Source organism: Phacochoerus africanus, chromosome 7, assembly GCF_016906955.1.
Source record: "Phacochoerus africanus isolate WHEZ1 chromosome 7, ROS_Pafr_v1, whole genome shotgun sequence".
NCBI classification, from domain to species: Eukaryota; Metazoa; Chordata; class Mammalia; order Artiodactyla; family Suidae; genus Phacochoerus; species Phacochoerus africanus.
In genome coordinates, this window is record NC_062550.1 from 14738801 (window position 1) to 14766693 (window position 27893).

Sequence of the window (27893 nt, forward strand, 5' to 3'; positions counted from 1 at the left end):
TTGCTTTTAAAAATTCTTTATTATCCCTTTCCAGAAACGCAAGTGGAGCCCACTACACCACATGCTTGGAAGGTAAGCACAAAGACCAGCCTTGTTTTGCTGCCACTGTAGCTGCAGAGAGGAATGTCAGGCAGTTCTGTCAGTCATTTTCTTGGCTGCGGCAACGCAGGGAACACCTTTAGGCCAGCTTTTAAAAACTTAGTTATGATAAATAAAACAGGAAACTGTATGATCTTCATTAAGACTCCATTGGTGTTTCTGAGCTCCTGTTCCCAAAAGGGCCACTAATAGATGAATTTCTTGTATTGCCAAGAACAAGCCTCTCTCGTCTTCCAAATGCTTCATTTACTAAAACAGAAATAAATAGTTAAGAAAACAACTGTATCAGAAAACTAAGGGATTGCAATATAAAAAAGACTAAAATGCAGAGATGAGCAATGAGGTTCTCCACCCTGTGGTGGTTTTGTTTTGAAAATATACTACCTTCTAAGTTGGGAAAGTAACCCACTCAGCAGGACAAGATAATGTTCTGAATTATGTTTTAAATTGGCTTTTTTTTGCATTTCCTTTGATAACAGGTGTTTAGTCCCTCAGAGCAGCGACTCCTTCCCCTTATTCTACTTCTGATCGTTGCCTGCTTTCACCTCTCTCTATACCATGACCAGAACAGAACCTTTTTTTTCTTCGTGGGAGGTAAGATTCAGGAATCAGTCCCACTATCTGATTACATCAATGTAAAATACAAGCAGCAAGACTCCTCTGAAGGGAACAGACTGGCCTCTTTAGGAAAGCTGGATTTTGTAGGAAGTAGCCGAAAAGGCAGATTTATTCACACTGGGAAGAGGAGGGCCATTCTTTGAGACCATACTATATATATATCCTTCCAACTTTCCTATAAAATCTTTCAATTTTTAAAGTCAAATTTTGTCACAAAGATTTTTTTTTTTCCTTTTTAGGGCTGAATCCACAACATACGGAAGTTCCTAGGCTAGGAGTCAAATTGGAGCTGCCAGCCTGTACCACAGCCATGCTGGATCCAAGCTGCATCTGACCTTCCCTGCACTTTGCAGCAACACTGCACCCTTAACCCACTGAGCAAGGCCTGGGATTGAAACCCACATCCTCAAGGCTACTAGTTGATTGCTGAGCCACAACTGAAACTTCAGAGATGTTTTTTAAATGAACTACATTTAAAACTGTGAAGATAAACTTATTTGTATTCCAGTTTGACCCTGTTTATTCCCTGAGCAGTCTGTACTACAGGACGAACACTGGCTCTACCTCTGCAATCTCCTAAAGGTACGCAAGCCGCACATTCTGTTAGCTCTTACAGAACTCATCCAGAAAAAACACAAAATTAACATTCTTACCTGAGGCGACGGTGCTTATATCCCAGACCCGAAGCCCTTCCTTCTGACCCCCAAAGGCATAAATAAATGGCAAATCAGGGCAACAGGAAGAACAGAAGAGAACTCCCTGAGAAGAAGAAACATAGAGCCAGTGACTTCAGTCTTGCCAGGGAGCCCCAACCTCTACCCCTACTCCTGTCTGCAAGAATCTATGATTTGAATGGTTACTCAAAGCCGACTCGCCAGTATCTCTTTCGAGCTTCCTGCAAAGGTAATTCCATTGGGAAGAATTATCACTACAATACAAAGCTGGACAAGTTCAGCATGATGGACGGTCTGGGAGGACTGCGTATACTCTGACCACTCAGGTCTCTCATCGCCATTTATCACTTATTAATTAGGGATTTCCTAATTAATCTGTTAAATACTCCCAGAAACTTCCATCTTCCAAGTAGTGGTGCTAATACCAGATATCATTATTAAATCATCTTTTTTTTTTCTTTTTTAAAGAGCTGCGCCTGCGGCATATGGAAGTTCCAGGGCTAGGGCTAGGGCTAGGGCTTGAATGGGAACTATAGCTGCCGGCTTACACTGCAGCAACGCCAGATCTGAGCTGCCTCCATGATTTATACCACAGCTCACAGAAATGCCAATTGTTAACCCACCGAGAAGCCAGGGATTGAACCCGCATCCTCATGGATACTAGTTGGATTCGTTTCCACTGAGCCACAAGGGGAACTCCTAAAAAAATTTTTTTAACTTTATTACTAGGTAACACACATGCGTCCTAGAAAACAGTAACAAGAAAAAGTATGAAAATCACTTAGATAATCAGCTGTTCATGTTTTGGGACAGGGTCTTTTAGATATTTATCTAAGCATACAAGCACATAAGTAAAAATATATGCATGTGATAATACTATGAAAACTGCTCTTTAACCTGCTTTTCCACAAATATTTATATACATACATATATACCTATAACTTTAAACAGCTGTGTTGTATTCTAGGTCTGCAATTTTTTATAATTCTGTCCCTGGCATAGAGTATGGACTCAGTAAATATTTGATAAACAAATGCATTCCAGTTATTTCTAGAACTTTTGCTACTATATAATAATTTCAATGTATTAAGAACTAGTTTGTATTCAAAGAGGTAGGTGATAAACTGACCTCAACAGCTATGGTGCCCTAAAGGTTCAAGATTTCCTGGGATGGTCCTGATTTTAGGGTTAAAAGTTGCGGCTATTCCACTTGTGTCCTAGAAAACCACCTACTTTCCTTATCATCTTTGTTTTCAACAAGCGAACTGTTAATCATATGATTTGAAAAAGGAACCAGATAGCCAATGAATTCTCCCAAAACCATCCAAAGTTATAAAACTCCCAAGGATTTGATTAACCCGCAAACTAACTTCCCAACTAATCCATGGTCTTTCATGTAATGTTTCCTAGAGAAAGGCTAACAATAGGTCAGAAACAGAAATACCCAGGGATATTCTTACCATTTTCATGTCCCTAGAGTGAACCAGACTTGGCCTGTCTCCTAATATGTCCCAGATCTTCACGTACTTGTCTGCCGACGCGGTCACAAGACAGCCCTTGATTTGACTGCTTAGATCAAGACCTAAAGGAACATAGGATCAGTGCGGACTCTCACTCTGAAACAGATTTACTTCATCCTAAGGTAACAGAAATGAACAGTACTGCTGCTCACCAGAGATCTCATCGTTGTGTGCATTGAGTGTAAAAATTGGCTTGTCTGAACGTGCATCCAAGTTATACACAAAGCCGTCATCTGTACTGGCCTGGAAAAAGTCAAAAGGATGGGCAAGATAATGTTACACGACAAAATTTAGCAATGGGTAAACAGCACAAATCATTGTGAAAATCAGCTATGGACCTGACTTACCTGAGGAGCTTATTAAAAATTAACATGGACATAAAGAATTTACTTCTGGATAAGCCGAGCTGGCTCTTCCATGGACTAGTTCAGCTGATCTATGAGGCAGCTGGATATGTATGAGCAGTGACATGGACTAGGGTGAGAAATGTGGATGCTACGTCCGTGAGAACAGAGGGGACATGGTCCAGGATCGCAGAGTTAAAAGAGCAGCGTGTTGAGGACAGAGGCCCAGAGAGCACAGCCACTTACGGCAGAGGCTGAGGAGAAGCTCACAGAAGAAAGAATCGAAGAGGGGAGGGAACAACAAAGAATGTCAAGGAAGCCAAGGAAACAGGGGTTCTGAAGAAAGGAGTGAGAATGCTGTCGATATTCTGACAAAGAGATTTAATCAGATGAGAACAAAGGCAGATTACAGAAAGGGAGAGAACACGCTGAAGAAATGAAGGGACAGACCTAGTTAGGGATGGGAGAGAGAGACGTGAGCCTGGAGACGGGCCAAGGGCAACAGTCAGGACAGGAAAAAGGGAGGGGAAAAAAGGAAACTGATGCAATCTTGAAGGTGGGGCTACGGATGGGGACCAGGAGGAGGAAGGTCTATCCTCTGAGACTGGAGCGAAGGAGGTCAACCATTTTTTTGAATCACTTTCCATTTCCCTAAGTACCTGTGACTTTGGCGCTGATGATGACCACTTGTTAGCAAACAACCTAGGAAATACGTGTACCTGCTCACTGAGAACCAAAGTTCAACACAACATTCAAATGTAACTGGGACTTCACTCCTGATCATTTTAAAATGGAATCTGGCTGAGGCAGCTCAGCTGGGAACTGCAGGCACCTTTGGGCGGAGCTGAGATTAAATGTTCCCAGAATCACAATTGCAAGAACCTTATTAAAACTGGTCACATTATTTTAAGAAAGCTTTTTTTTTTTTTAAAAGAATTCTTTCCCTCTGTTACAAAGCACTATGCATTTGCTCTAGGAAAATCAGGAAATATATGGATGTATAAAAATTTCTTTAATCTTCCCTTCTGGATAAAAGCTGGGGTTTATTTTCCCATGGACTGAAATGTCAGTGACATCTTTGGATGCCACATGGAAAACCATTATCCTCCCGATATTTAGGGTATTTAGAGTGAGCATACACTTTCTTCCTATCTAGGAGCTAGTGGTACATTAAGAGCTATATTAATTAAATGGGCTAGCATTCTCATCATCGGAGCTCCATTTAAGTATTAATATCTACTTGTTTTTAAATTTTGGGGGGCCATGCCCATGGCGTGAGGATCAAACCTGAGCCATAGCAGTGACAATACCAAATCCTTAACCATTAGGCCACCAGGGAACTCCTAAGTAGTAATATTTAAATAAAAATATTTTCTTGGACTGACTGAACTACTGAAAAAACACAGTAAGAATGTTAGCCATGCTTAATATTTCAAATAATTTTACAATTACCAACTAATTATTACGACTAATGTGGCACACTTTGGAATGGTTGCAAATAATCAAAATCACGTACATACACTTTACTGTTTTTTCTGCAGCAAATCCACTGTTCTCTTGTTTAAAAAATATATATTTTATCCCCAAATCCAAATATTGAACACTGTTAATATAGGAAAAGCTCTTCAGAGATTCTCTCTATAATGGAACTAACTGTTAATAACCTGGATAAACCAACAGTAACATGCACATTCTTACCAAAAAATGACAAGGGGAAAAGTGATTCCAAGTCACTCTCTCAATCTGCCCACTGAATCGCCACATTCGATGGCTTTCATCTGGACTTCGGCAGTCATACAAAGCCACTGACCTGGACACATTCAAGCAAAGTTGGAGTTTTAAGAATTCAATTCCCCTCTATGTTTTAAGTTTATTATAATGAAATGGTAATAAAACAACACTGTGAAATCAAGATTCAATGACTTAAAGCCTATTTTAAGGTTCTAAAAGAAGAGATGAGTGGATTTCTACTAATTGGGGGACTCTGGTCCTGTCACTTGAAGGCAGTGGTAGCTCTGGCTGTCACAGTGGCTGTGACCTTCTCCAGACTGAATCCTCTCTAGTCCTGAAAGAACAGCGCAGTTTCCCTTTCCCAGTAGGGCTCAGAGCCAGATAACTCCTGTCTCAGCAGGTTACTACCTTGGGGGAAGTGATGGATAGACCTTTGTAATTCTGCATGCATCCCAACTCAAAACTGCCAATACTTTCAAAAGGATAAGGAATCAAATGAAGACTAAGTTGTTTTCTGTTCCTACCACCTACCTCTTCCCCTGGAGCCCCAGGTTTAAAAAGGAGCACACGCGACCGGCCAGGCCCCTGTGCCGGACTGCAGTGGTCCCCGTCTTCGCCTCCCTATGACCATGCCCTCTGTCAGGGATGTGGGAGTTCCTACCCTAAAGGCAGGGTTCAAATCCCACTCCATGTGAGGTCGGTTTTGGCCAAGTGAGTAGGACAGACGTGTGTGTGTGTGTGTGTGTGTCTGTGTGTCTGTGTGATGAGCCCAGGTCTTAAGAGGCCTTGGCGTCTCTCCTTGTACTTCTGATCCCACTGTGACAACACATATGGTCCAGCCTGTTGGTCCCCCGTGGATGTGAAACATGAGGAGGCAGCCAGGTCTCCGGGTCCAGCCTAAACAAGCCAAGGTTAGCAGAGCTACCAGTTGAATCTGGCCTAGATGAGCTCACCCTCACAGAGGATGAGAAAGAGATGTTCACTGCTTTAAGTCACTGAATTGTGGAATGGCTTCTGCCACCGCCATGGCTAACTCACACACACCCTCTGAAAATCAAAGCAGCTGCTAGTTAGAAACTACCTTAGCATAACGGAACCATACTCTCTTACAGACCGAAAGGATCAAGCTGACAGGACAATGAGTACTACTAGAAATTTAAACAGGACCCTCAAGTAATAAACTCCATCTACGCATCAAATGATACCTTTCTGGATTAGTTCAAGAGGATAAAAACAGCAGTAATAATTCCTGAAATGCTTTCTTACTTATCATATGATCCAGAAATCAGAGTCTGTGCTTCAAATGGATGAAACTGGAGAGTCTGGACCTAAAAGAAAGGAACATAAATGAACAGGTTAACGTTTGTTCAGTTTTGGTAAATGTGCCCAATAGCTGGTAATAACCAATTTGACAGTATTTCTACAAGTTTTTCCCCTTGAAATTCAATACTATTTAAAGAAATATGAATGCACTGCATAATCAAAAAGGCAAAACATACTTGGGAATAAAGGCTGACACTTAAAGAGACAATGCAGCATTCTCCAAAGTGTGCTTAGCAGAACACATATGCCCTTCAAATGTTAATTAGAAGAAAAGGAATTCCCATTGTAGCTTGGGGAGTTAAGAATCTGACTAGTATGCATGAGGATGTGGGTTCAATCCCTGGCCTTGGTCAGTGCGTTAAAGGAACCAGTGTTGCTGTGGCTGTGGTGTAGACCAGCAGCTGCAGCTCCTATTTGACTCCTTGCCTGGGAACTTCCATATGCTGCAGATGTGGCCTAAAAACCAAAAAAAAAAAAAAAAAAAGCAGAGTGGACAAACTCCCTAAGCAACCCTACGGGTTTCAGAAGTTTCACAATGTGCATCATACCTAAGATCCTTGAGTTCTGGAGTAACATGTTAAATTCTTTAACCCCATCTGGTGACAGATACGTCCCTTCATCCCTTTCTAGGAGCCTCTTAAACATGCTGCAAAGCACTGATGTCCCCAGTCACTTCACTTTCCCCATCTCTGAGATGGGTCACTGTAACTATCACAAAGGGCTCCGTGAGGGCCCCGGGAGACAGTATGTCAAAGCACTCTGTAATTCACAACAAGCCCAATCTAAATGTTCAGGATTATTTGTAGCCAATCCACGTCTCAGATTTTTTAGCATCCCTTTTACCCACTTAATCATCTTACCTTGTCCGTGTGTACGGCAAGGCTTGCCGCTGGCTTCCCCAGAGACATATCCCACAGGATTACGGTGTTATCAGCTGATGCACTTGCCAGCACATTTCTGAGAAAGGGAGGAAACAAATCAGGCCATCTTTTAAAAATCAGGAGCATTACATATAAGAATTCTCTCTACAGTACCATCAAAAGAATTAAATACCAAGGAATAACCTTAACAAAAGAAATGCAAGACTTTCAATATACTGCAAACTATAAAAGACTGCTGAAAAAAATTAAAGAGTATATAAATAACTGGAAAGGAATCTCATGTTCATGGATTAGAAGACAATGTTAAGATAGAAATATTGCCAACTACAGACGGATCTATAGATTCAACCAATTCCTTTCAAAATCCAAGCTGACTCTTTTGCAGAAAACTGAAAGCTAGTTTCAAAATAGATAGGAAGGGATTTCCTGTTGTGGTGCATCAGGTTAAGGATCCAGTGTTGTCACAGCTACGGTGTAGGTTGCAGCTGTGGCTCGGATTTGATCCCTGACCCAGGAACTTCCAGATGGTGGGTATGGCCAAAAAATAAAAATCAAATAGATATGGAAACGCAAGGGACCAGACTAACCAAAATAATCTTGATAAAGGGAGAGCCAAGTTGGAAAGCTCACAGTTCCTGATTTCAAAACTGACTGAAAAACTATAGTATATTCATAATGATGTGCTACTGACATAAGGACAGACATACAGAATAGAAGAGTCCAGAAATAAACCCTCAATTTACGGCCACAGGTTTTTGACAAGGGTGCCAAAATTATTCATCATTGAGAAAAAGAACAATGTTTTCAACAAATGATTCAGGAACAACTGGATATTCTCAAGTGAAAGAATGAAATCAGACCCCCTACCTCACACCGTACACAAAGAGCAATTCATCAAGTTCCCATCATTCAGTGGTTAATGAACTTGACTAGGATCCATGAGGACGTGGGTCTGATCCCTAGCCTTGTTCAGTGGGTTAAGAAACCAGCATTGCCATGAGCTGTGGTGTTGGTCACAGATGTGGCTTGGATCCCACATTGCTGTGGTTGTGGTATAGGCCAGAAGCTTTGGCTCCAATGTGACCCCAGCCTGGGAACCTCCACATGCTGCGGGTGCGGCACTAAAATAGCAAAAAAAAAAAGGGCAATTCAAAATAGACCACAGATCTACTACATACAATAGCTAAAACTATAAAACTCTCAGAATGGGTATAATTACATCTTCACTGTGGGTCAGGCAATGGTTTCTTATATATGACATCAAAAGCATAAACAAGAAATAAATAAATTGGATATCTTCAACATGAAAAACTTCTGTGCTACAAATGGTACTACCAAGAAAGTGAAAGACAACCCACAGGACGGGAAAAAATATTTGTAAATCATACATGCAATAAAAATATATAAAGAATTCTCATCTAAATAATAAAAAGACAAACGACCCAACTAGAAGATGGGCAAAGGATCTGAATGGACATTTATCCAAAGAAGATATACAAATGGTCAATGAGGATGTGAAAAGATGTTCAACACCGTTAGTCATTAGGGAAATGAAAATCAAAAAAATGGGATCCTATTTCACACTCATAGGATGGCCATAATGAAAAAGACAGACAAGTGTTACCAAGATGGAGGGAAACTGGAACCCTCCTACATCGCCGGTAGGAACGTAAATGGTAGAGACATTACCACGTAACCTAGCAATTACACTTTTAGGTATGTTCCCAAGAAAGTGAAAACACATGTCTAGGTGAAACCTGTGCACAAATGTTTACAGCAGCATTATTCCTAACAGGTGAAAAGCAAGAACAAATGAAATGTCCATTAACTGGTGAATGGATAGGCCAAATGTGGTGTATCTACACGAGAATATTATTCAGCATAAAAAAGGATGACATACTTATATATGTAACAAATGGATGGAGCTGAAAACATTATGCTAAGTGACAGAAGCTAGATACAGAAAGCCATAAACCACATGATTCTGTTTCTAGACAATGTCCAGAATAGGCAAATCCATACAGACAGAAAACAGATTAGTAGCTGCCAAGGGCTGGAGGGACAGGAGAGTTAAGAGTAGCTGCTAAAGGATAAGACACGCTCTCTGGATCAATGAAAATGTTACGGCATTAGATAGCAGTAATGGTTGGAAACCATATGTGAATGTACTAAAAACTACCGAATTATACACTTTAAAAGAGTAAATTTTGGAGTTCCCATCGTGGCTCAGTGGTAAGGAACCCAACTAGTATCCATGAGGACTCAGGTTTGATCTGTGGCCTTGCTCAGTGGGTTAATGGATCTGGCGTTGTCATGAGCTGTGGTGAAGGTCACAGATGTGGCTCAGATCCCAAGTCGCAAGTCGCTCTGGTGTAGGCTGGCAGCTGTAGCTCCGATTTGACCCCAAGCCTGGGAACTTCCATGTATTGTGGGTACAGCCTTAAAGACAGGAAAAAAAAAAAAAAAAAAGTGTATTTTATGATATGTGTACTTGTTGGGTCATAAAGTACAAATACATCTCAATTTTTTTCTTCCTTAAAAAAGAGCACTGAATGCTATTAACAGCAAAACCCAGCATGTCTACCTCTTAGGGATCAAGCGCTAATAATGCAACAACTCAAGGCTTTAGATCTACAACAGAACAAGGCTTTAGATCCCAGAAAATCCAAAATAGGTTCTTGCTGCTGCCACCTGCCTGCCACTGAGAATGAAACAATCAACCTCAAAGGGTTGCTCTGCCAGCACCTGGCTGAGTGACTGGCACGTAGTAGGCCCTTGATAAATGTTAGCCGCCTTCTAAAAATATAGATGCTCCTAAAATAAGCTCATTCTTCAACATCCAGCTTTAAAACGGCTCAACACAAAATTAGGTTATTAGTGATAGTACTGTTTTTGTTCAGAAAAACAGTATACTGCTGAATACTGCTGAAATCCAATGTTGATGGGTTTGTTTTTAGATGTTTCTTCAGTAAGTTACTTCCATTATACAAATGACTTTTGAGTTTTTTAACTTACACTTCACTGACATATGCAAGGTCTCTCAGGAGGATCATATATATTCAAGTCATGTTAGCTTTTCTCTATCATTAAGTCTCACATACAGGTCATTTTTTTTTTTTTTCCATCTTTTTAGGGCTGCATTTGAGGCATATGAAGGTTCCCAGGCTAGGGGTCAAATCAGAGCTATTGCTGCCCGGCCTACGGCACAGACACAGCAACTCAGGACCTGAGCCATGTCTGCGACCTACACCACAGCTCACGGCAACACTGGATCATTAACCCACTGAGCGAGGCCAGGGATCAAACCCGTAACCTCACAGTTCCTAGTTGGATTCGTTTCCACTGCGTTACGGCAGGAACTCCAGGTCATAATGTTTTAAGTCCTTGCTATTTTATAAATTAAATAGCATTTATTTTTATTTATTTTTTTGTCTTTTTAGGGTTGTACCCATAGCATATGGAGGTTCCCAGGCTAGGGGCTGAATCAGAGCTGTAGCTGCCGGCCTATGCCACAGCCACAGTAATGCCAGATCCGAGCTGCAGCTGCAACCTACGCCATAGCTCATGGCAAGGCTGGATCCTTAACCCACTGAGCGAGGTCAGGGATCAAACTTGCGTCCTCGTGGATGCTAATTAGATTCGTTTCCATTGAGCCTCGAATTTAGGGAATTCCCTAAATTAAGTATAATTTAAATCCCTAGTAACTAATTTATTTACATACAATGCCTCTCAACAGAAGTTTAAATTTCACAGTACATTCTTCATCCTACTCATTCCAAAAACATCTGAGATTGCTCTCACATTAAAGTTCTCAGTGTCTGAGGCTTTAAAAACTCCAAAATCAAAAGCTTCTCAAAACTATACTTGGAAGAAGAGCACTCCAACAAGAGCATAAATTAGCAGAGAACATACTTTTTTTTGTTTTGTTTTGTTTTGTTTTTTAACTGGGAACATTTTACTAGAAACCAAGGGCCCCACCAGCAACATGGTCATCAGGTCACTCCACACCATAATCCCAAGCTCTGTGCGTCAGAGTCCAGGACCTAGCTTAAAGAACACTGCACTTTTTCAGCAAAGAAAAGAAGGAAAACCAAGATCTAAAATAAGATGCAGGAGTTAATAAGGAGCAAAGAAACAGGGTAGCACGGAGTCAGAGAGACGTGAGAGCAGACGGGGAAGGCAGGCGTACAGGTGCCCACAAGGGTCTAAAGGGAGCTGGGGAACTGCTGGGGGAAGGAATGGATGAATCAGCTGGGATACTGCTGAGAGGCTGTTCCGTTAGGAAGAACTTGCGGTTACTCAAAATAACAGCTGCTACGTGATAAGAATTTATAAATGAGAGTGGGTTTCTAAAAGCATGGTACACTCCATTGTAGGGTTTCTCACTTATCTGCCCATCAGACAATATCAGGCCTGATTCAGGCAAAACCCAAACAACTGCCTGTAGCCTGGGCAGACTGATCTAGGAAAGCTTTAAAAACAAAAATAAGACACTAACAGATTATTGGGCCTCTGCTCTGGAACTACTGACTCAATCTTGGGGGACTAGGGCCCAGGAACCTGTACTTTAAAGGGTTACCAGAAGTTTCTCATTTGCTGAACAGAAGCTAAACCTAAACAACTTTATCAGGTCCACTTCCCCAATGGTTCTAATGCTGAAGAGTTCTGAACACAAACAAGAAGACAGCATACCCTCTGGTAAGCTCACCACCCAGGATCTTCCTTAGAATGCTCACAAAGTGTCCAGTGTAATAGAAACGCTTAAACAAGGGTCATGGCTAATCCACTCTGTTCTTACCCCCTAAATAAGTTGTCCTCAATCTAATACGCACCTTCCTTGCCTTAAGAGCCCCTCAAACCAACTACAAAGAAAAAGGCCTTCTGGGGTAATTGGTGTTTTAAGTATAAAAAATACGTGGATGACATGCAAAAGAATTAAGTTAAACCCTTACCTTACACAGTATACGAAACTTTATGGATCAAAACTTAAGACTTAAAACTATAAAACTTCTTGGATATAACACTAAAAGCACAGGCAACAAAAGTAAAAATGAACAGTACTACATTAAAATGAAAAAAAATTTTTTTTTGGTCTTTTTGCTATTTCTTGGGCCGCTCCCGCGGCATATGGAGGTTCCCAGGCTAGGGGTCGAATCAGAGCTACAGCCACCAGCCTACGCCAGAGCCACAGCAACGCGGGATCCGAGCCGCGTCTACAACCTACACCACAGCTCACGGCAACGCCGGATCGTTAACCCACTGAGCAAGGGCAGGGACCGAACCCGCAACCTCATGGTTCCCAGTCGGATTCGTTAACCACTGCGCCACGACGGGAACTCCAAAATTTTTGTGCATCAAAGGACATTTAATAGAGCTAAAGGTAACCCATTGAATGGGGGGAATATTTTCAAATCACAAATCTCATGAGATTAATATTCAGAATATTATATAAAGAACTCTTGCAACTCAACAAAATGCCAACATTCTGATTAAAAAAATGGACAAAAGGACTTGAATAGATATTTCTCCAAAGAAGACCTACAAACGGCCACTTAGTACTTGAAAAGATGATGAGTATCACTAATCTTTAGGGAAATGCAAATCAATACTACAATGAGGTATCAACTCACATGGTTCAGAATGGCCATCATCAAAGTCTACAAACAATAAATGCTAGAGAGTGTGGAGAAAAGGGAACCCTCCTGCGCTGCTGGTGAGAATGTAAATTGGTACAACTACTATGGAGAACAGTATGGAGGTTCCTTAAAAGACTAAACGCAGAAATACCATATGATCCAGCAATCCCACTCCTGGGCATATATCCAGTGAAAACCATAATTTGGAGAGATACATGAACCCCAGTGTTCAAGGCAGGACATGGAAGCAACCTAAATGTCCATCAAAAGAGGAATGCATAAAAAAGATGTGGTACATATATACAATTTATGGCATATTGCTCAGCTATAAAATAGAATGAAATAATGCCATTTGCAGCTACATGGACAGAACTAGAGATGATGATACTAAGTGAAGTAAGCCAGACAAAGACAAATATGATATCACTTATAGGTGGAATCTAAAAAAATGATACAAATGAACCTATTTACAAAACAGAAACAGACTCACAGACTTAGAAAGCAAACTTACGGTTACCCAAAGGGACAGCAGGGGGAGGTATAAATTAGGAGTTTGAGATTAACATATACACACTACTATATAAAAAGATTCAGGAGTTCCCGTCGTGGCGCAGTGGTTGGCGAATCCAACTAGAAACCATGAGGTTGCGGGTTCGATCCCTGGCCTTGCTCAGTGGGTTAAGGATCCGGCGTTGCCATGAGCTGTGGTGGAGGTTGCAGACGCGGCTCGGATCCCGCGTTGCTGTGGCTCTGGCGTAGGCCGGTGGCTGCAGCTCCGATTGGGCCCCTAGCCTGGAAATCTCCATGTGCCGCAGGAGCAGCCCTAGAAAAGGCAAAAACACAAAAAACAAACAAAAAAATCAACAAGGACCTACTGTATAGCACAGGAAAATCTACTCAACACTCTGTAATAAACCATATGGAAAAAGAATCTGAAAAAGAATGGATACATGTATGTACGTGTGTGTGTATATATGTAACTGAAGCACTTTGCTGCTGTACACCTGAAACTAACACAACATTGTAAATCAACTGTACTTCAGTAAAAAATGAGAATTATAAAAACAAAACAAACTAAAAAAACTACAATGAGATACCACTTCAGAGCAGTTAGGATGGCTATTATTAAAATAACAGTAAAAAAGCAGAAAGTGGCAAGTGCTGGAGAAGAGGTGGAGACACTGGAGCCCTTGTGCAGTGCTGGTGGGAAAGTAGATGGTGCAACTGCTGCAGAAAACAGTATGCAGGCTCCTCAAAAAGGCAAACACAGAACTATTATATGATCCAAAATTTCCAGCAATTTCAAAAGAACTGAAAGTAGGGACTCAGATATATGTAAACCCATGTCATCTGTACCTATGTAAATAACAGCAGCGTTGTTTACAAGAGCCAAGAGGTGGAAGCAACCCAGCTTCCACAGACAGCTGGATAAATGTAAATGGAATATATACACAGTGGAGTATCATTCAGCCTTAAAAAGGGAGGAAATCAGGAGTTTCCGTTGTGGCTCAGAGGGTTATGAACCCGACTAGTATCCGTGAGGATGTCGGTTTGATCCCTGGGTTAAGTGGATCAGTGGCCTAGGATCTGTGTTGCCTTGAGCTGCGGTGCAGACTGCAGACATGGCTCGGATCCTGAGCTGCTGTGGTGTAGGCTGGTTGCTGCAGCTCTGATTCAACCCGCAGCCCTGGGAACTCCCATATGCGGCAAGAGTGGTCCTAAAAAGCCAAAAAAGAGGAAAAAAAAGAGAGAAAAATCCTGCTACATGCTACATTATGGATGAGCCTTGTGCTGAGTCCAATAAGCCAGTCACTAAAGGACAAACACCCTATGATTCCACTTATATGAGGTACCTGGAGGCGTTGGCTCAAGGACAGAAAATAGAACCGTGGTTGCAAGGGTCTGGGGGGAGCAGGAAATAGGGAGTTTTTGTTTAATGGGTACACAGTTTCAGTTTTGGAAGATGAAAACGTTCTGGAGTTGAATGGTAGTAAACGTTGTACAACAATGTGCAAAAATGTCCAATGACTTAAATGTGGTTAAAATGATTAATTTTATGTTACATATATTTTACCAGTTTTTTTTTTGTTTTCAAAAGAATATGTGGATGAGATGTTGTAAAAACTAAATGAAGTGAGAAAAATGTCTTCCGTGAAGAAACAATTCTACTGCACGACCGGCACTGCAGTACACACACACTGTTTTTTCCCAGTGGTGTTTCCAGGGGGTGGGGGTGGGGGTGGGGGGGCGCTTGGTCCCCAAGCACGTAATGAGCATCTACCGAGCAAAGAGCTGGCTGCGGGGTGGGGGTGGGGGTGGGGGTGGGGTGCAAGGATACAGACAGCAGAGTTCCTGCCTTCAAGCAGAGTACACCGCAGGAAAAGAAAAGAAGGCATGGACATGGGGCAAAACAACACAGGGAGACAAGTGTGGACACGAGGTAGAGTCACAATGGCCACAGCCTTGAAGAGCCCTTCCAGTGGCCTTTCTTTTTACCTGACCAGCTTATTCCAGGAGAGGTCAAGGATAGCATCGGTGTGACCGTCCGCTGAGGCATCCTGCAATAATTGTTTAGTTTGGTTACTTTGGGTATTAAAGTACACCCCCAAATAAAACTGGTATGTTAACAGAAAGATTCTTTAAACCTTAAGATAATTTTAAGTAAACTTGCTTGAAAACCTAGGGCAAGAAATACCTTGCCTGTTACTTTAGAGACACGTGATATTCTTTAAAGGGAAGAAACTATGCCAGTTCTTAATCTACGTGCTATAATTTTACAAATCAATTTCCACCCCCTCCCCCCCCAACAAAACAGTTTTAAAAGCTACAGGAATTTATGGATATTTAGAATTCCACATACTCAAGTCTAAATAGAAATATTTTAAGAGTTCAAAAATAGCATATTAATGTGAACAGCTACCACATACAAAGGAGGATCATAATCTAAGAGTAACTGGTTTTGTGTAGGATGAAGACTGTGCCAATGATGGTTTTATGTAATCAGAAATCAATTTTTCCTTGGATGGACTTTTTGAAACTACAAACGACAGCAATTTCGTAACTGCCTGTCCTACTCCACTAAAAGTGTCTTATTGAAAAAGGTGTTATGTTCGCCTCCTCTGTCCCCACCCCACAAGCCTATCTCCATTTGTAATTAGAGTTTAAGTCTCTGTTAGCTTGTTTACCTTCTTTCCTTTCTTTTTCTTCTTTTTCGACAGCTTACTTCCGAGGGTGAAGACTGGCTCTAGAGAGTCCACTATATCAAGGTCCCACACTTCAATGACAGGGGTCATGTTTCCCACAGCAATGTAATTTCCTACCAGAGGACAGAATGGATTTATGATTTAAAAAATAACTTTTTTTTCTTTTCTGGCCGCCCCGCAGCACATGGAGTTCCCCGGCCAGGGAGCAGATGTGAGCCACAGTTGAGGCAATGCCAGATGCTTAACCGACTGTGCTGGGTGGGGGATTGAACCTGTTTCCTGGTGCTGCAGAGATGCCACTGATCCCACTGTGCCACAATGGGAACTCCAAAAAATAACTTCTAATGGAATACATTACACTGCAGAGTAACTGAGTCATGGCTCAGAGCAGTTTCAAACTTCCATGTGCAGGCACATCACCTGGATGCTGTTAAAATGTAGATTCTGTGTGAAGAGGTCTTGGTGGGGTCCGGCCCGCATTTCTAACTGGTCCCAGGTGACGACAGTGCTGTGCTGCTGGTCCGCAGACCACAATTTGTGTAACAAGGGCTCAGTCTCCTGACCCAAGGTCCTCACTTGTATAATGAGAATGCCCCTCCCACCCTCACAGGCTGTTGTGAGGATGAGGATGTGATCACGTCATGAATATGAACAAGCTTTGCAAACAAGATATAAGTATGAGCATAAACAGTTTTTACTCTTCTTCTTTTTTTTTTTGTCTTTTTGCTATTTCTTGGGCCGCTCCCGTGGCATGTGGAGATTCCCAGGCTAGGGGTTGAATCGGAGCTGTAGCCCCCGGCCTACGCCAGAGCCACAGCAACGCGGGATCCGAGCCACGTCTGCAACCTACACCACAGCTCACGGCAACACCGGATCCTTAACCCACTGAGCAAGGCCAGGGATTGAACCCGCAACCTCATGGTTCCTAGACGGATTCGTTAACCACTGCGCCACGACGGGAACTCCCAGTTTTTACTCTTCTTAAGAAGGATGACACGGGCAACTAGTAGGGCGCAGCTATAGCGAGAGGGACGAACATGAGAGCCCAATTCTCTCTCTGTTTTGGTTTTACTTGTTGCTTTCTAAAAAGAGCGTCATGCACTAAATTCTAGCTGGTAACATCAGACACATCATGCCAGTTTACACTGACTGGGCTTTTTTTTTTTTTTTTTGTCTTTTTTGCCACTTCTTGGGCCGCTTCTGCGGCATATGGAGGTTCTCAGGCTAGGGGTCCAATTGGAGCTGTAGCTGCCAGCCTACGCCAGAGCCACAGCAACGCAGGATCCGAGCCGCGTCTGCAACCTACACCACAGCTCACGGCAACGCCGGATCGTCAACCCACTGAGCAAGGGCAGGGACTGAACCCGCAGCCTCATGGCTCCTAGTCGGATTCGTTAACCACTGCGCCATGACGGGAACTCCCTGACTGGGCTTTTATGAGACCTTCACAGAGATCTGCTGCCCCAAATGCTTTCAGGCCCCGTCCTTCTGCCTACAGTGGAGCAGCTACCTTTTTAGCCTGTGGAATGTCTGGAGACATGGAGACCTAAAACAATTAAGCGACTGTGTTTTGAGAACTATACAATTACATAAAATAACAATTTCATAAAACATCAACAGTTCTGAAAATACTCATAGAAAAAATAGGTAACTTATGTGGTTAGGAAAAACACAAAGGAACAGACCACTGAACGATCTTAAGTTTTCTTATTACCAGTTGAATCATCTGGGCTGGGATCGAAATTCAGCCATTCCACACTCAAAGGGTACGCAGACAACAGGATATCATGGTGTACGTAAAAAGAATCTTCCTCCTGATTATAAACTGCAAAGATAGGGGGAAGAGACTTTATTACATCAGAATAAATAAATCATATCATACTCAAAAAAAAAAGATACTCCCTTTTAAGCCTAAGGGAGGCACATGCTTAACGAGAGACATATGTGATGACATTAAAGAGATTCCAAAGTATGTGCTGCCAGGCAAAAGTTTTTCATGTCTAATATATTCCCATCACCCAGTGTGCCCCGAAGGGGAACAGGAACACTGACAGGGAACTAACATGAGCCTGAATACACCAGCTGCATGCTTCCTGGCTAACACGGCCCCACCTTCTGGTTTAGCTGTTACAGAAAACAAATGCTCACAAGGCCTCCGTAAGTAGTACTTCATTATTATTTTCATCTTTTAAAGGTCCATCTGGTTATAAGTCAAGAACAAATCAGCACTGGAGAAAAATAACTCATTGAGAAATCTAAATGCTTGTCAAAAATAACTTCTTTATTATTTATTATTAAAATAAGAAGTCTTTCAAATATCATATAGTGAACACTGACAAAAATAGAGCCCAAGTAATCAGAAATTCCAATATGCTTTTTACTAGAAAGAAGCATTATTACTTATTTTTTTTTTTGTCTTTTTGCCATTTTCTTGGGCTGCTCTCATGGCATATGGAGGTTCCCAGGCTAGGGGACTAATGGGAGCTGTAGCCCCCGGCCTACGCCAGAGCCACAGCAATGAGGGATCCGAGCCGCGTCTGCAACCTACACCACAGCTCACGGCAACGCCAGATCCTTAACCCACTGAGCAAGGGCAGGGACCGAACCCGCAACCTCATGGTTCCTAGTCAGATTCGTTAACCACTGAGCCACGATGGCAACTCTGAAAGAAGCATTATTAAGATAAGCTACGTTTTATTTATTAGGGCCACATGTGAGGCATATGGAAATTCCCAGGCTAGGGGGTGCATCGGAGGCTAGGGGGTGCAACTGCCAGCCTATGCCACAGCAACGCTGGATCAAAGATGCGTCTGTGACTGACCTACACCCCAGCTCATGGTAACATAAGAGCCTAAACCCACTGAGTGGGGCCAAGGATTGAATCACGTCCTCATGGATACCAATAGGGTTTGTTACTGCTGAGCCACAACTGGAACTCCAAGCTAAAGATGTTTAAAACATTCTTCAGACCACTGCACCTGGGAGAGATGTTGGGGTGGGCAGCTTCCATGTAACGTTCTACATCAATTTACAGTGAGAATGTGCGTTTAATGATTAGTTCATGGTCCTGCAAGACCCTCAACTATGGTCAATGTTCCCAGCTTACACATTTTAAATAAAAATGATGGTGCTTTAAAATAATCTTTTAGCCATGTCAGATCTGATTTAGAGTGCAATTCTGAAATGACTACTGAACAGAGATACACTGGGTAACCTGGAGTTTCACACCAAATCCAAATAAAATACATCGTTAATGACCTAACTTGGAACAAAGTAGGAATACAATTGCTTCACTTCGACTTATCAGCTCCTATCTGATGCTCACCAGATTCAAAGGAATGACCACAGTAAATTCTCACATGAGAACGTATAAAAATCAATAACGACAAACTGTAATAGTTTTAATTTTCTGAAATTAGCATTGGTCTTTTAAAAATGCCAACAGGGTTTACATTTGAAATATGTAAAAAATTCAAAGATAATTACGACGATAACTTCACATTGAAGTATTTACTATTTAAAGCCTTTCTGGGGAGTTCCCGTTGTGGCTCAGCAGTAAGGAATCTGACTAGTATCTGTGAGGACGAGGCTTTGATACCTGGCCCCACTTGGTGGGATGAGGATCCAGTGGGTTAAGGATCTGGCATTGCTGTGAGCTGTGATGTGGGTCTGTAGTTCACAGATGTGGCCTGGATCTGGTGTGGCTCTGGCTGTGGTGTAGGTTAGCAGCCACAGCTCCAATGTGGCCCCTAGTCTGGGAGGGTCCATGTGCTGTGGGTACGGCCCTTAAAGAAAGAAAGAAAAAAAAAAAGCCTGATTTTATAAAGAGAGTACAACAGGTCATGGGATAAAAATGACCTAACTGATGCAGGCAGCCTTAAAGACTGCAGAGGTACAGAAGTCCTAGCTAATATATGGAATAAGTGACAGAGTAACCTAGAAGATGCCAATAAACATTAAACCTAAAGGTTTTAATTTTCAAACTGTGTAACTGTGCTTCCTGTAATAAAAGGCATCAGCCTAATAACCTCTTTAAAGCTTCAGAATTTTAGGACAGACGAACAGAAGACCCTGGGGAAGGAAAGCATCCGGGCAAGAATGGCCCTGAGGACATGCGCAGAGGAAGGGCCAAGAAAAACAAAGGGCCAATCTAGAGGCAGAATGCCTGGACATCTTGAAGTTCTATTTTAAGACAACAGTTACTAATGGTTGATGAATTCATATCAACATCGAGATATATCTGACTTAAGAATTCCAATATAGAAAGAAAAATTCAAATCACTGCCCACTCTAGATTCAAAGCACAGCTGACTGACCCTTGAACAACGCAGGGGTTAGGGCACTGACCCTTTGCTCAGTAGAAACTTTCTGTATAACTTAGTCTGCCCTTCATAGCCCAACCAAGCTCGTGTCGTGTTGTTCTGTAGTATTTACTATTAAAAAAATCTGCGTGGAAGTGGATCCGTGCAGTTCAACCCTGTGTTATTGAAGGTTCAGCTGTGTTCCCCTCTGGCTTATGAGCAAACATTCTCTGAACGGAGAAAGGGACCAAAATGTTTTGGTTCCAGAAGAGAAATGTGGGCCTCTACCTTGAATATTTAGGAAGAAAATACAATGTTTTGCAAGTGGGGAACTACTTGAAATGACTCTGTGAAAAAAGCAGGACACATTTTATTGAATACAATCTCTGCCACATAAAGAAAAAGCAGCCAGAAAGCAAACAGGAAAAACACAAGGGGGAGTTCCTGTTGTGGCTCAGTGGTTAACGCATCCGACTAGGAACCATGAGGTTGCAGGTTCGATCCCTGGCCTTGCTCAGTGGGTTAAGGATCCAGCGTTGCTGTGAGCAGTGGTGTAGGTCACAGACGCGGCTTGGGTCCCGAGTTGCTGTGGCTCTGGTATAGGCCAGTGGCTACAGCTACAATTAGACCCCTAGCCTGGGAACCTCCACATGCTGTGGGAGCAGCCCAAGAAATGGCAAAAAAGACAAAAAAAAAAAAACCAAAAAACCCCAAAAAACGCAAGGGTAACAAGTTACCTCAGGTTAACATGATTTGTAATTTTTTCCTGCATTTTAAAATAGTTTTACTTCTAGGTTTTCTCCACTGAGGGAAAAAAGTGAAAAACTGGCAAATATGTTTAAATAAAAGATTGAAAAACCCCTATTAGAACCTGACCTATTTCTGTAACTAATGTCAGGTACCAAAATGACACATCAGACTACACACACCCAGGCACAAGAGCCAGGAAGTCTGAACACCATGTAGAATTTAACTAGGTAACCACCCTAAATGAGATACAGCAGGATCTGGTGCCTAGAAATTCAAAACAGTTACTATTACATTATGTTAATATCACTTCAGTAGAGAATCATTCCACTTACCATGCACCTCTAAATTGCACTGGTCCTGTTCAGCTCTGCCACAAACTATGAGATTGTCACTGGGCTTAATCAAGAAATCTTCACGTTCGTATTGTTCCTAGTGGAGGGAGAAAACGTCACTGACTAGAATCAGATATTTCATAAGGTTTTCCAAGCACTTAAGCAGCATAATTAGACGAGCCATGTCAACATTACCGTATCTTTCAGAGTAACATAAGGATCTTGGTCATTACTCCCGTAGACTGTGAGACCCAAGAGAGATTCACCTAGAGTTTCAGCGTCTGTAAGAATTCATAAAACAAAACGAATAAAATATAGTCATTCTGATAAAAGCATTTTTTCCTGAGGTATTCCATCTTTTAGACTTAGATCCAACCATCTATTTCATGACTAACTCTGGATCATCCATAACTGGGAAAGGAAATAGTGGATAATAATAAATAGAATTTAAAAGTCATTTATATTTGACCCTGGAACGCACATCTGATAGTCTTGGAATATGCAATCTTTCACTAAAAGAATCAAATCAAACCAAGAAACCTCCTTTTGGAAAAGATGAGAACTCTACTCACATCCTTTAGATTGCTCCTTGTAATCGTTATTCAAAAGTGCTATAGAGGAGCTCCTACCGTGGCGCAGAGGAAACGAATCTGACTAGTAACCACGAGGACACGGGTTCAATCCCTGGCTTCACTCAGTGTGTTAAATTAAGATCTGGCGTTGCTGTGAGCTGTGGTGTAGACGGCAGCTGTAGCTCCAACTCGACCCCTAGCCTGGGAACCTCCATATGCCGTGGGTGCAGCCTTAAAAGCCAAAAAAAAAAAAAAAAAAAAAGAAGGGGGCTGTAGAGAGGTAGTCATGCAAACCTGGAAATAAACAGGTCTCTAAAACACTGGTATCAACACAATAAATAAGGGTTGCCTGGTCAAATAAAATTTGAAAACGATAGGTTTCATAAAGTACATGGGTTTCTTTATTCATGTCTCAGAACTGCTGATATGTTAACTTGCCTACTGAATCTGCAAAGAGGGGCTAGAATATGTCTTTTCCACCAAATTTACCTCAAACTGTACTTCTCTTATGGCAAAGGTGACACAGAGTAGACCTCAAGAACCATAAAACTCAGCAGAAGGAAGTCACTCTTACTTTTCAGGGGAAGCTATTTTAAGGAGGTAGAACTAATACCGAGATGGGAATTTCTACTGAATGAGAAAAGGCAGGGCCAATATTATGCAGGGTATGGAGAATATTAAGGAAGTTTCTGAATGCCTTCTCTCCGGGCTGATAAGCTCTTCTTTCTCTGTATTCCCTGGCACTCTGTCGTAGCAGGATGGAAGAAACCCAGGGTCCAATGGACGAATTATCCTGGGCACCTAGTGAAGTACACTGAAAAGCATGAATGCTTCAGAGCCGAGAACGTTCAAACCTCAGCCCTGTTATTCACCAGCTGTGTGATGCTGGTGAAGTTATGTCATCTGTGTAAGCCTGTTTTCTCTTTTTTAAAAGGGAGGTAATAACTCCTTTTTCATAATTGCAAGAAAAATGAATTACAGATTATCGTAACCACGACTTACAATAAAATACACAATACTAACTTTCGCGTTTGCTTTTTAGATTTTAGATTAACGGGTCTACACTAGTTGAGGTAAACACGCTGTCTGCCTTGAGGCTTGAGTCAGGTTATTCGACTGACATAAAGGACAAGAGAATTCCAGAATCAAGCCTTGAACACTAGAAGCACCATCTGATGCACTGAGTTTGTGAGGAAAAACCAGCAGGAGTGAGTGAATTCGAACCTGGGTCGCCTTCCTCATCATATTTATCTAGGTCGTACTCGGCCAGCTCATCATCATCCAGCGTCCTGTCATCCTCCGGGTCACCATCCTCCAGGGGCTCCCGTGGTCGGGCCTGGGTACGAGCGCTCTGCATGCCATCCTCTGAAGGATCGCCTGTCTCCTCCTCATCACTGCCACCTTCCTCTCTATGAAAAAAGAAAAAGTGAAAGTTTGCCCAAAAGGCACCGTTCAGTAACAAGACCACCTTGTCATCAATACTTAAGATTTATATTTCATCTGGACTTTACTATAGGTGTCGACATTCCGAAACTCACTGTAATTTTTCCTTTGCTTCAGCAATGAGACGTTTCACTTCTTCTTTACTAAGCTCTACCTACAAGAGAGCAAACATTATGATATATGTAAGGCAATCATTATGTCTTTGAATTAAAAAGAAGTTTGCAAACTAATGTAAAACTCAGTCAAGAGACATCAAAAGTCAAATGTCAATCCAGAGTCTCTATGTTCAATGTAAATAGTACAACGGAAACTTGCACAACATTGTAAATCAACTATACTTTAGGAGTTCTCACGGTGGCTCAGTGGTAATGAACCTGACTAGTATCCAAGAGATCCCTGGCCTTGCTCAGTGGGCTAAGGCTCTGGCGTCGCCATGAGCTGTGGTGTAGTTCGAAGACACCACTAGGATCTGGCGTTGCTGTGGCTGTGGTGTAGGCCGGCAGCTACAACTCTGATTAGACCGCTATCCTGGGAACTTCCATATGCTGCGAGTGCAGCCCTAAAAAGACAAAAAACAAACAAAAGCCCCTATAAGTTAATAAAAAATAAATAAATAAATATAATGCAAATGGAGTTTTCATAGGTCCTTATGATTAAGACCTGTTCTCATCTAAAACTGTTCAAAAATCATGTTCTGGGAGTTCCCGTCATGGTGCAATGGTTGATAAATCTGACCAGGAACCATGAGGTTGCGGGTTCGATCCCTGGCCTTGCTCAGTGGGTTAAGGATCCCGCGTTGCTGTGGCTGTGGTGTAGGCCGGCGGCTACAGCTCCAATTCGACTCCTAGTCTGGGAACCTCCATATGCTGCGGAGCAGCCCAAGAAATGGCAAAAAGAACAACAACAACAAAAAAAAATCATGTTCTGTCTACCCCACTCCAGTCTTTTTCAAAAAAGACAGACTTGTATAAACTCACTTCTATGAGAGCCCATCTAATTTTCTTCCAATTACCTGGACTCCCTGGCACCTTCTCCCAATCCCGCCCCCAATCCCCTTGGATATTCCCAAACACAACACCCTTGCCTACGTCCTCTGCTATTTTTGCTATTATCACTGCCAAGTATTCACTCATCATGATGTCACTTCCTTGCAAAGCTCATTCATTCTCGAGACTAAAAAAAACCATCTTTGAATCTATTATTCCAAACTTTCCCTTCTCCAGCCCTATATCTTCCCAGTTCCATTTTCCCAATTGCCTATATGACGATCCACTTGGACATCCCGCTCAAAACTGAAGTCACTCTCTTCACTTAAAAATTGGCACTCTTGGAGTTCCTGCCGTGGCGAAGTGGTTAACAAATCTGACTAGTAACCATGAGGTTGCAGGTTCGATCCCTGGCCTTGCTCAGTGGGTTAAGGATCCGGCGTTGCCGTGAGCTGTGGTGTAGGTCACAGACACGGCTCGGATCCCGCATTGCTGTGGCTCTGGCGTAGGCTGGTGGCTGCAGCTCTGATTAGACCTCCATATGCCGCAGGAACGGCCCTAGAAAAGGTAAAAAGACAAAAAAAAGACAAAAAAAAATTAGCACTCTTTCACCCAATCCATGCTTCAGTACCTTTGAAAACAGCCCTATCACTACTAAATCATAAGCTCCTTGCCACTGTGTGTTCTGCCCAGGTAGGGGATACTTGGTGATAGACGATGAACCAATCGATTGCCCAGTTTGCATAAAAATGTCTCTAATAATACAGAAATCTTCTATTGCTGGATAGCTCCAGGAACTAAAAGTTCCTCTCCTTCTTTTTACTGTTTTTTTTTGGCCACATCCATGGCATATGGAAGCTCCCGGGCCAGGGACTGAATCTGAGCCACAGCTGTGTTAATGCCGATCCTTAACCCACTGCACCGGGCCAGGGATCAAACTCTCATCATTACAGAGGCAACACTAGATCCCTAACTCATAGCACCACAATGAGAGCTCCCTAAAAGTTCTTAAGTTCAATCAGAAGATACTTATTTTTCTAATTTCTTTTATTGGTTTAAGTTTTCCTTCCTGGGATTTTATAGAATAAATTCAATCTCTTCTTCCTACTCTTCCAACTCTTCAAGCAATCGTTCCCAAATTTGTCTGCATATCAGAATCACGTGGGGTAATCTTTTAATAATTTCAGGCTATAGCCCACATTAATTAGATCACAATACTTGGGAGCCTATATTTTCAAAGCTAAGTGTTTTTTGAAGCTCCCCAAGTAGTTCCAATATGTAGACATATTTGGAAATCACTGTCTTCAAGTATTTGAAAGGCTATATGTTCCTTTTAACAACTCTTACCTCCTTCGATAATTTTTAATATGAAATCTCCTCCTGTCCCTATTTTATACATATGCACTGAATGCCTACTGTGAGCCAAACACTGAAAAAACTGGTGAATAAAACAGTTTGTGCCCTGGTGGAACTGGCCCAATAACATTAAAACAAACATGTCCCCCCCTTGCTTCTTTCATAGCATTTATTCCCACTGACATAGGATTGATACATGCACATGTCAACTCCCTAAAGGCAAGGCTCATGCCTATTTCAGGACCCTGAACAATGCCTAGAACAGGGAAAGCACTTTAAAGTGCCACATTCAGGGAGTTCCCGTTGTGGCTCAGCTGTAACGAATCAGACTAGCATCCTTGAGGATGCAGGTTTGCTCTCTGGCCTCGCTCAGTGGGTTAAGTGTCCGTGTTGCCATGAGCTGTGGTGTAGGTCACAGATGCGGCTGGGATCCCACGTTGCTGTGGCTGTGAGGTAGGCCAGCGGCTACAGCTTGGATTTGACCCCTAGCCTAGGAATTTCCATATGCTGGACACGCAGTCCTAAAAGGCAAAAACAGAAGGGGAAAAAAAAGGGCCACATTTACCTTTCACCCCCACTGCCACATCAACATCCTGAAACAGAGCAGGCCCATTCCCCACCCCTCCATTCGCTGCCTGCTTTCTGTCTGCTGAAAAACTGCAAAGAGTAAGCTTAATCAGAGAGGTGAGAAGATAACGGAAGCAAAGGAAAGCAGTCAAACAGGACAAAATAATAACAGTCATTAAACAAAGTTAAGGACCTTTAAGTTCCTCCTCAAGGCAATGGATAATATTCTGAACCATATCCTGAGGGCAGTTTTGTAGATACTGAAACCCCACCAGGTGGAAGAAGTTAACTACACTGATGACCAGACTGTAGTCATGACAGAAGCTGCCATAATTCCGAGAACTAGCCTCAAAGAAATGGGAACAAATCAACCCAAGAACTGAAGACTAACTGCACTTAAACCAGTCTAAATGATGCTGATCAGACCACTGCATGACCAACTTCCAGAGGACCCTCAGAGTTAACTGTACTGCATACAGCCCCCTCCCTCGGCCTCTACACCCCTGAAACTCCCCCCTTAAAGCTCTTGCCCACTGACTATCAGATGGGGAACTTGGCCGTTGACTTGAATCCACCCTCCTTTGTTAGCCTCCTAAATAAAGCAAACTTTTCTTTCCCCAAACTTGTCTCTTTATCGGCTTTAGAACAGGGAGAAGTTGGACCCCTCTTTCTGTAACAATCTCACTTGGACCATTGCAAGAAATTCTCAATTCAACTCCCAGCCTCATGAAACCATAGTCTCCACACCAGGTTTTCTACCCCATAGCTTTCATCCAGTGTATTCCTCTAAATGCCTAGCAAAAGAGTGGAAATGGAGTTTAACATACGTGCCCCCTCCTCTCGTTATGCCTGAAAAACGCACTGGGATGGTGGGCGATGACATGGTACAGTCAAGAAAGCTTTGGGGCAGTTCCCATTGGGAGCAGCACCCCGCCCCCTTCCTTCCAGCCCGTGGGATCCACGTGTGTACAAATTAGAGGGTGGGGCTGGGCTTGGGAGAAGGGACCGTCGGGGTGCGGTGGGCTGATCCTAGGCCCAGGAGTCCCAGATCCTCAGGGCCGCAGCCCTAGTGATGACAATCAGGCCACAGTTGGCCTCACCCCAAGTCAGTCCTACGAGCCGCGCCAGGGCCGTGCACTCCGGGTCCAGGCTCCCCAGGCGGCGCTGACCCACGAAGCTGCAAAGAGGCCGCTCCCCCTACCTCCCAGCAACCAGGCCTCACCTTGTCTGGCGTCTCTTTGGCCACGCCGCAGCGGACCCAAGCCACGCACGTCACCTGGCGGCTGCGGTTCATGGTCCTCTGCGCAGCGACACCTTTTTGATAGACTTGGCCCCGGCGGGTGTAGAGTCCCGCAGTCGCCCCTCAGACAAGCGCCGCACCACAGCCGGGCAGAGCACAGGCGCGGGGCACTGGCTCCAGGGCAGTCGGCGCCCGCGTCTGACGTCACTCTCAGGCGCCGAATGTGAAACGGGGCGGGGCGGGGAGAGAGTTGGAGGTGGAAGCAGGGCGAAAAGAATCCACGTGGGCTGAACAGTGCTGGCTGCGCAGAGACAACG

General features: G+C 42.9%; 1 protein-coding gene across 1 annotated transcript; it reads right to left on the bottom strand.

Annotated features, from left to right (window-relative positions):
- Nucleotides 1-27802, bottom strand: PWP1 (PWP1 homolog, endonuclein). Its single transcript, XM_047786460.1, has 15 exons — nt 27559-27802; nt 23523-23581; nt 23209-23393; nt 21608-21693; nt 21413-21509; nt 17744-17854; nt 16012-16142; nt 15323-15384; nt 7170-7266; nt 6253-6314; nt 4954-5065; nt 3064-3154; nt 2852-2973; nt 1371-1476; nt 1-348 (listed from the first exon to the last, which is right to left on the bottom strand). The coding sequence occupies exons 1-15, from the start codon at nt 27628-27630 to the stop codon at nt 239-241; spliced, it is 1503 nt and encodes a 500-aa protein (XP_047642416.1). The 5' UTR covers nt 27631-27802; the 3' UTR covers nt 1-238.
- Nucleotides 27803-27893: the final 91 nt, after the last annotated feature.

Bases quoted from the DNA above. Each gene is read 5' to 3' on its own strand.
- PWP1 (XM_047786460.1), bottom strand. From the start codon at position 27,630: ATGAACCGCAGCCGCCAGGTGACGTGCGTGGCTTGGGTCCGCTGCGGC. The intron at 21,510-21,607 runs GTAATGTTGACA...TCCCTCCACTAG, and splicing joins ATGTTACTCTGAAAGATACG to GAACAATACGAACGTGAAGA. The intron at 17,855-21,412 runs GTAAGTGGAATG...CTATCTTTGCAG, and splicing joins GTGCAATTTAGAGGTGCATG to TTTATAATCAGGAGGAAGAT.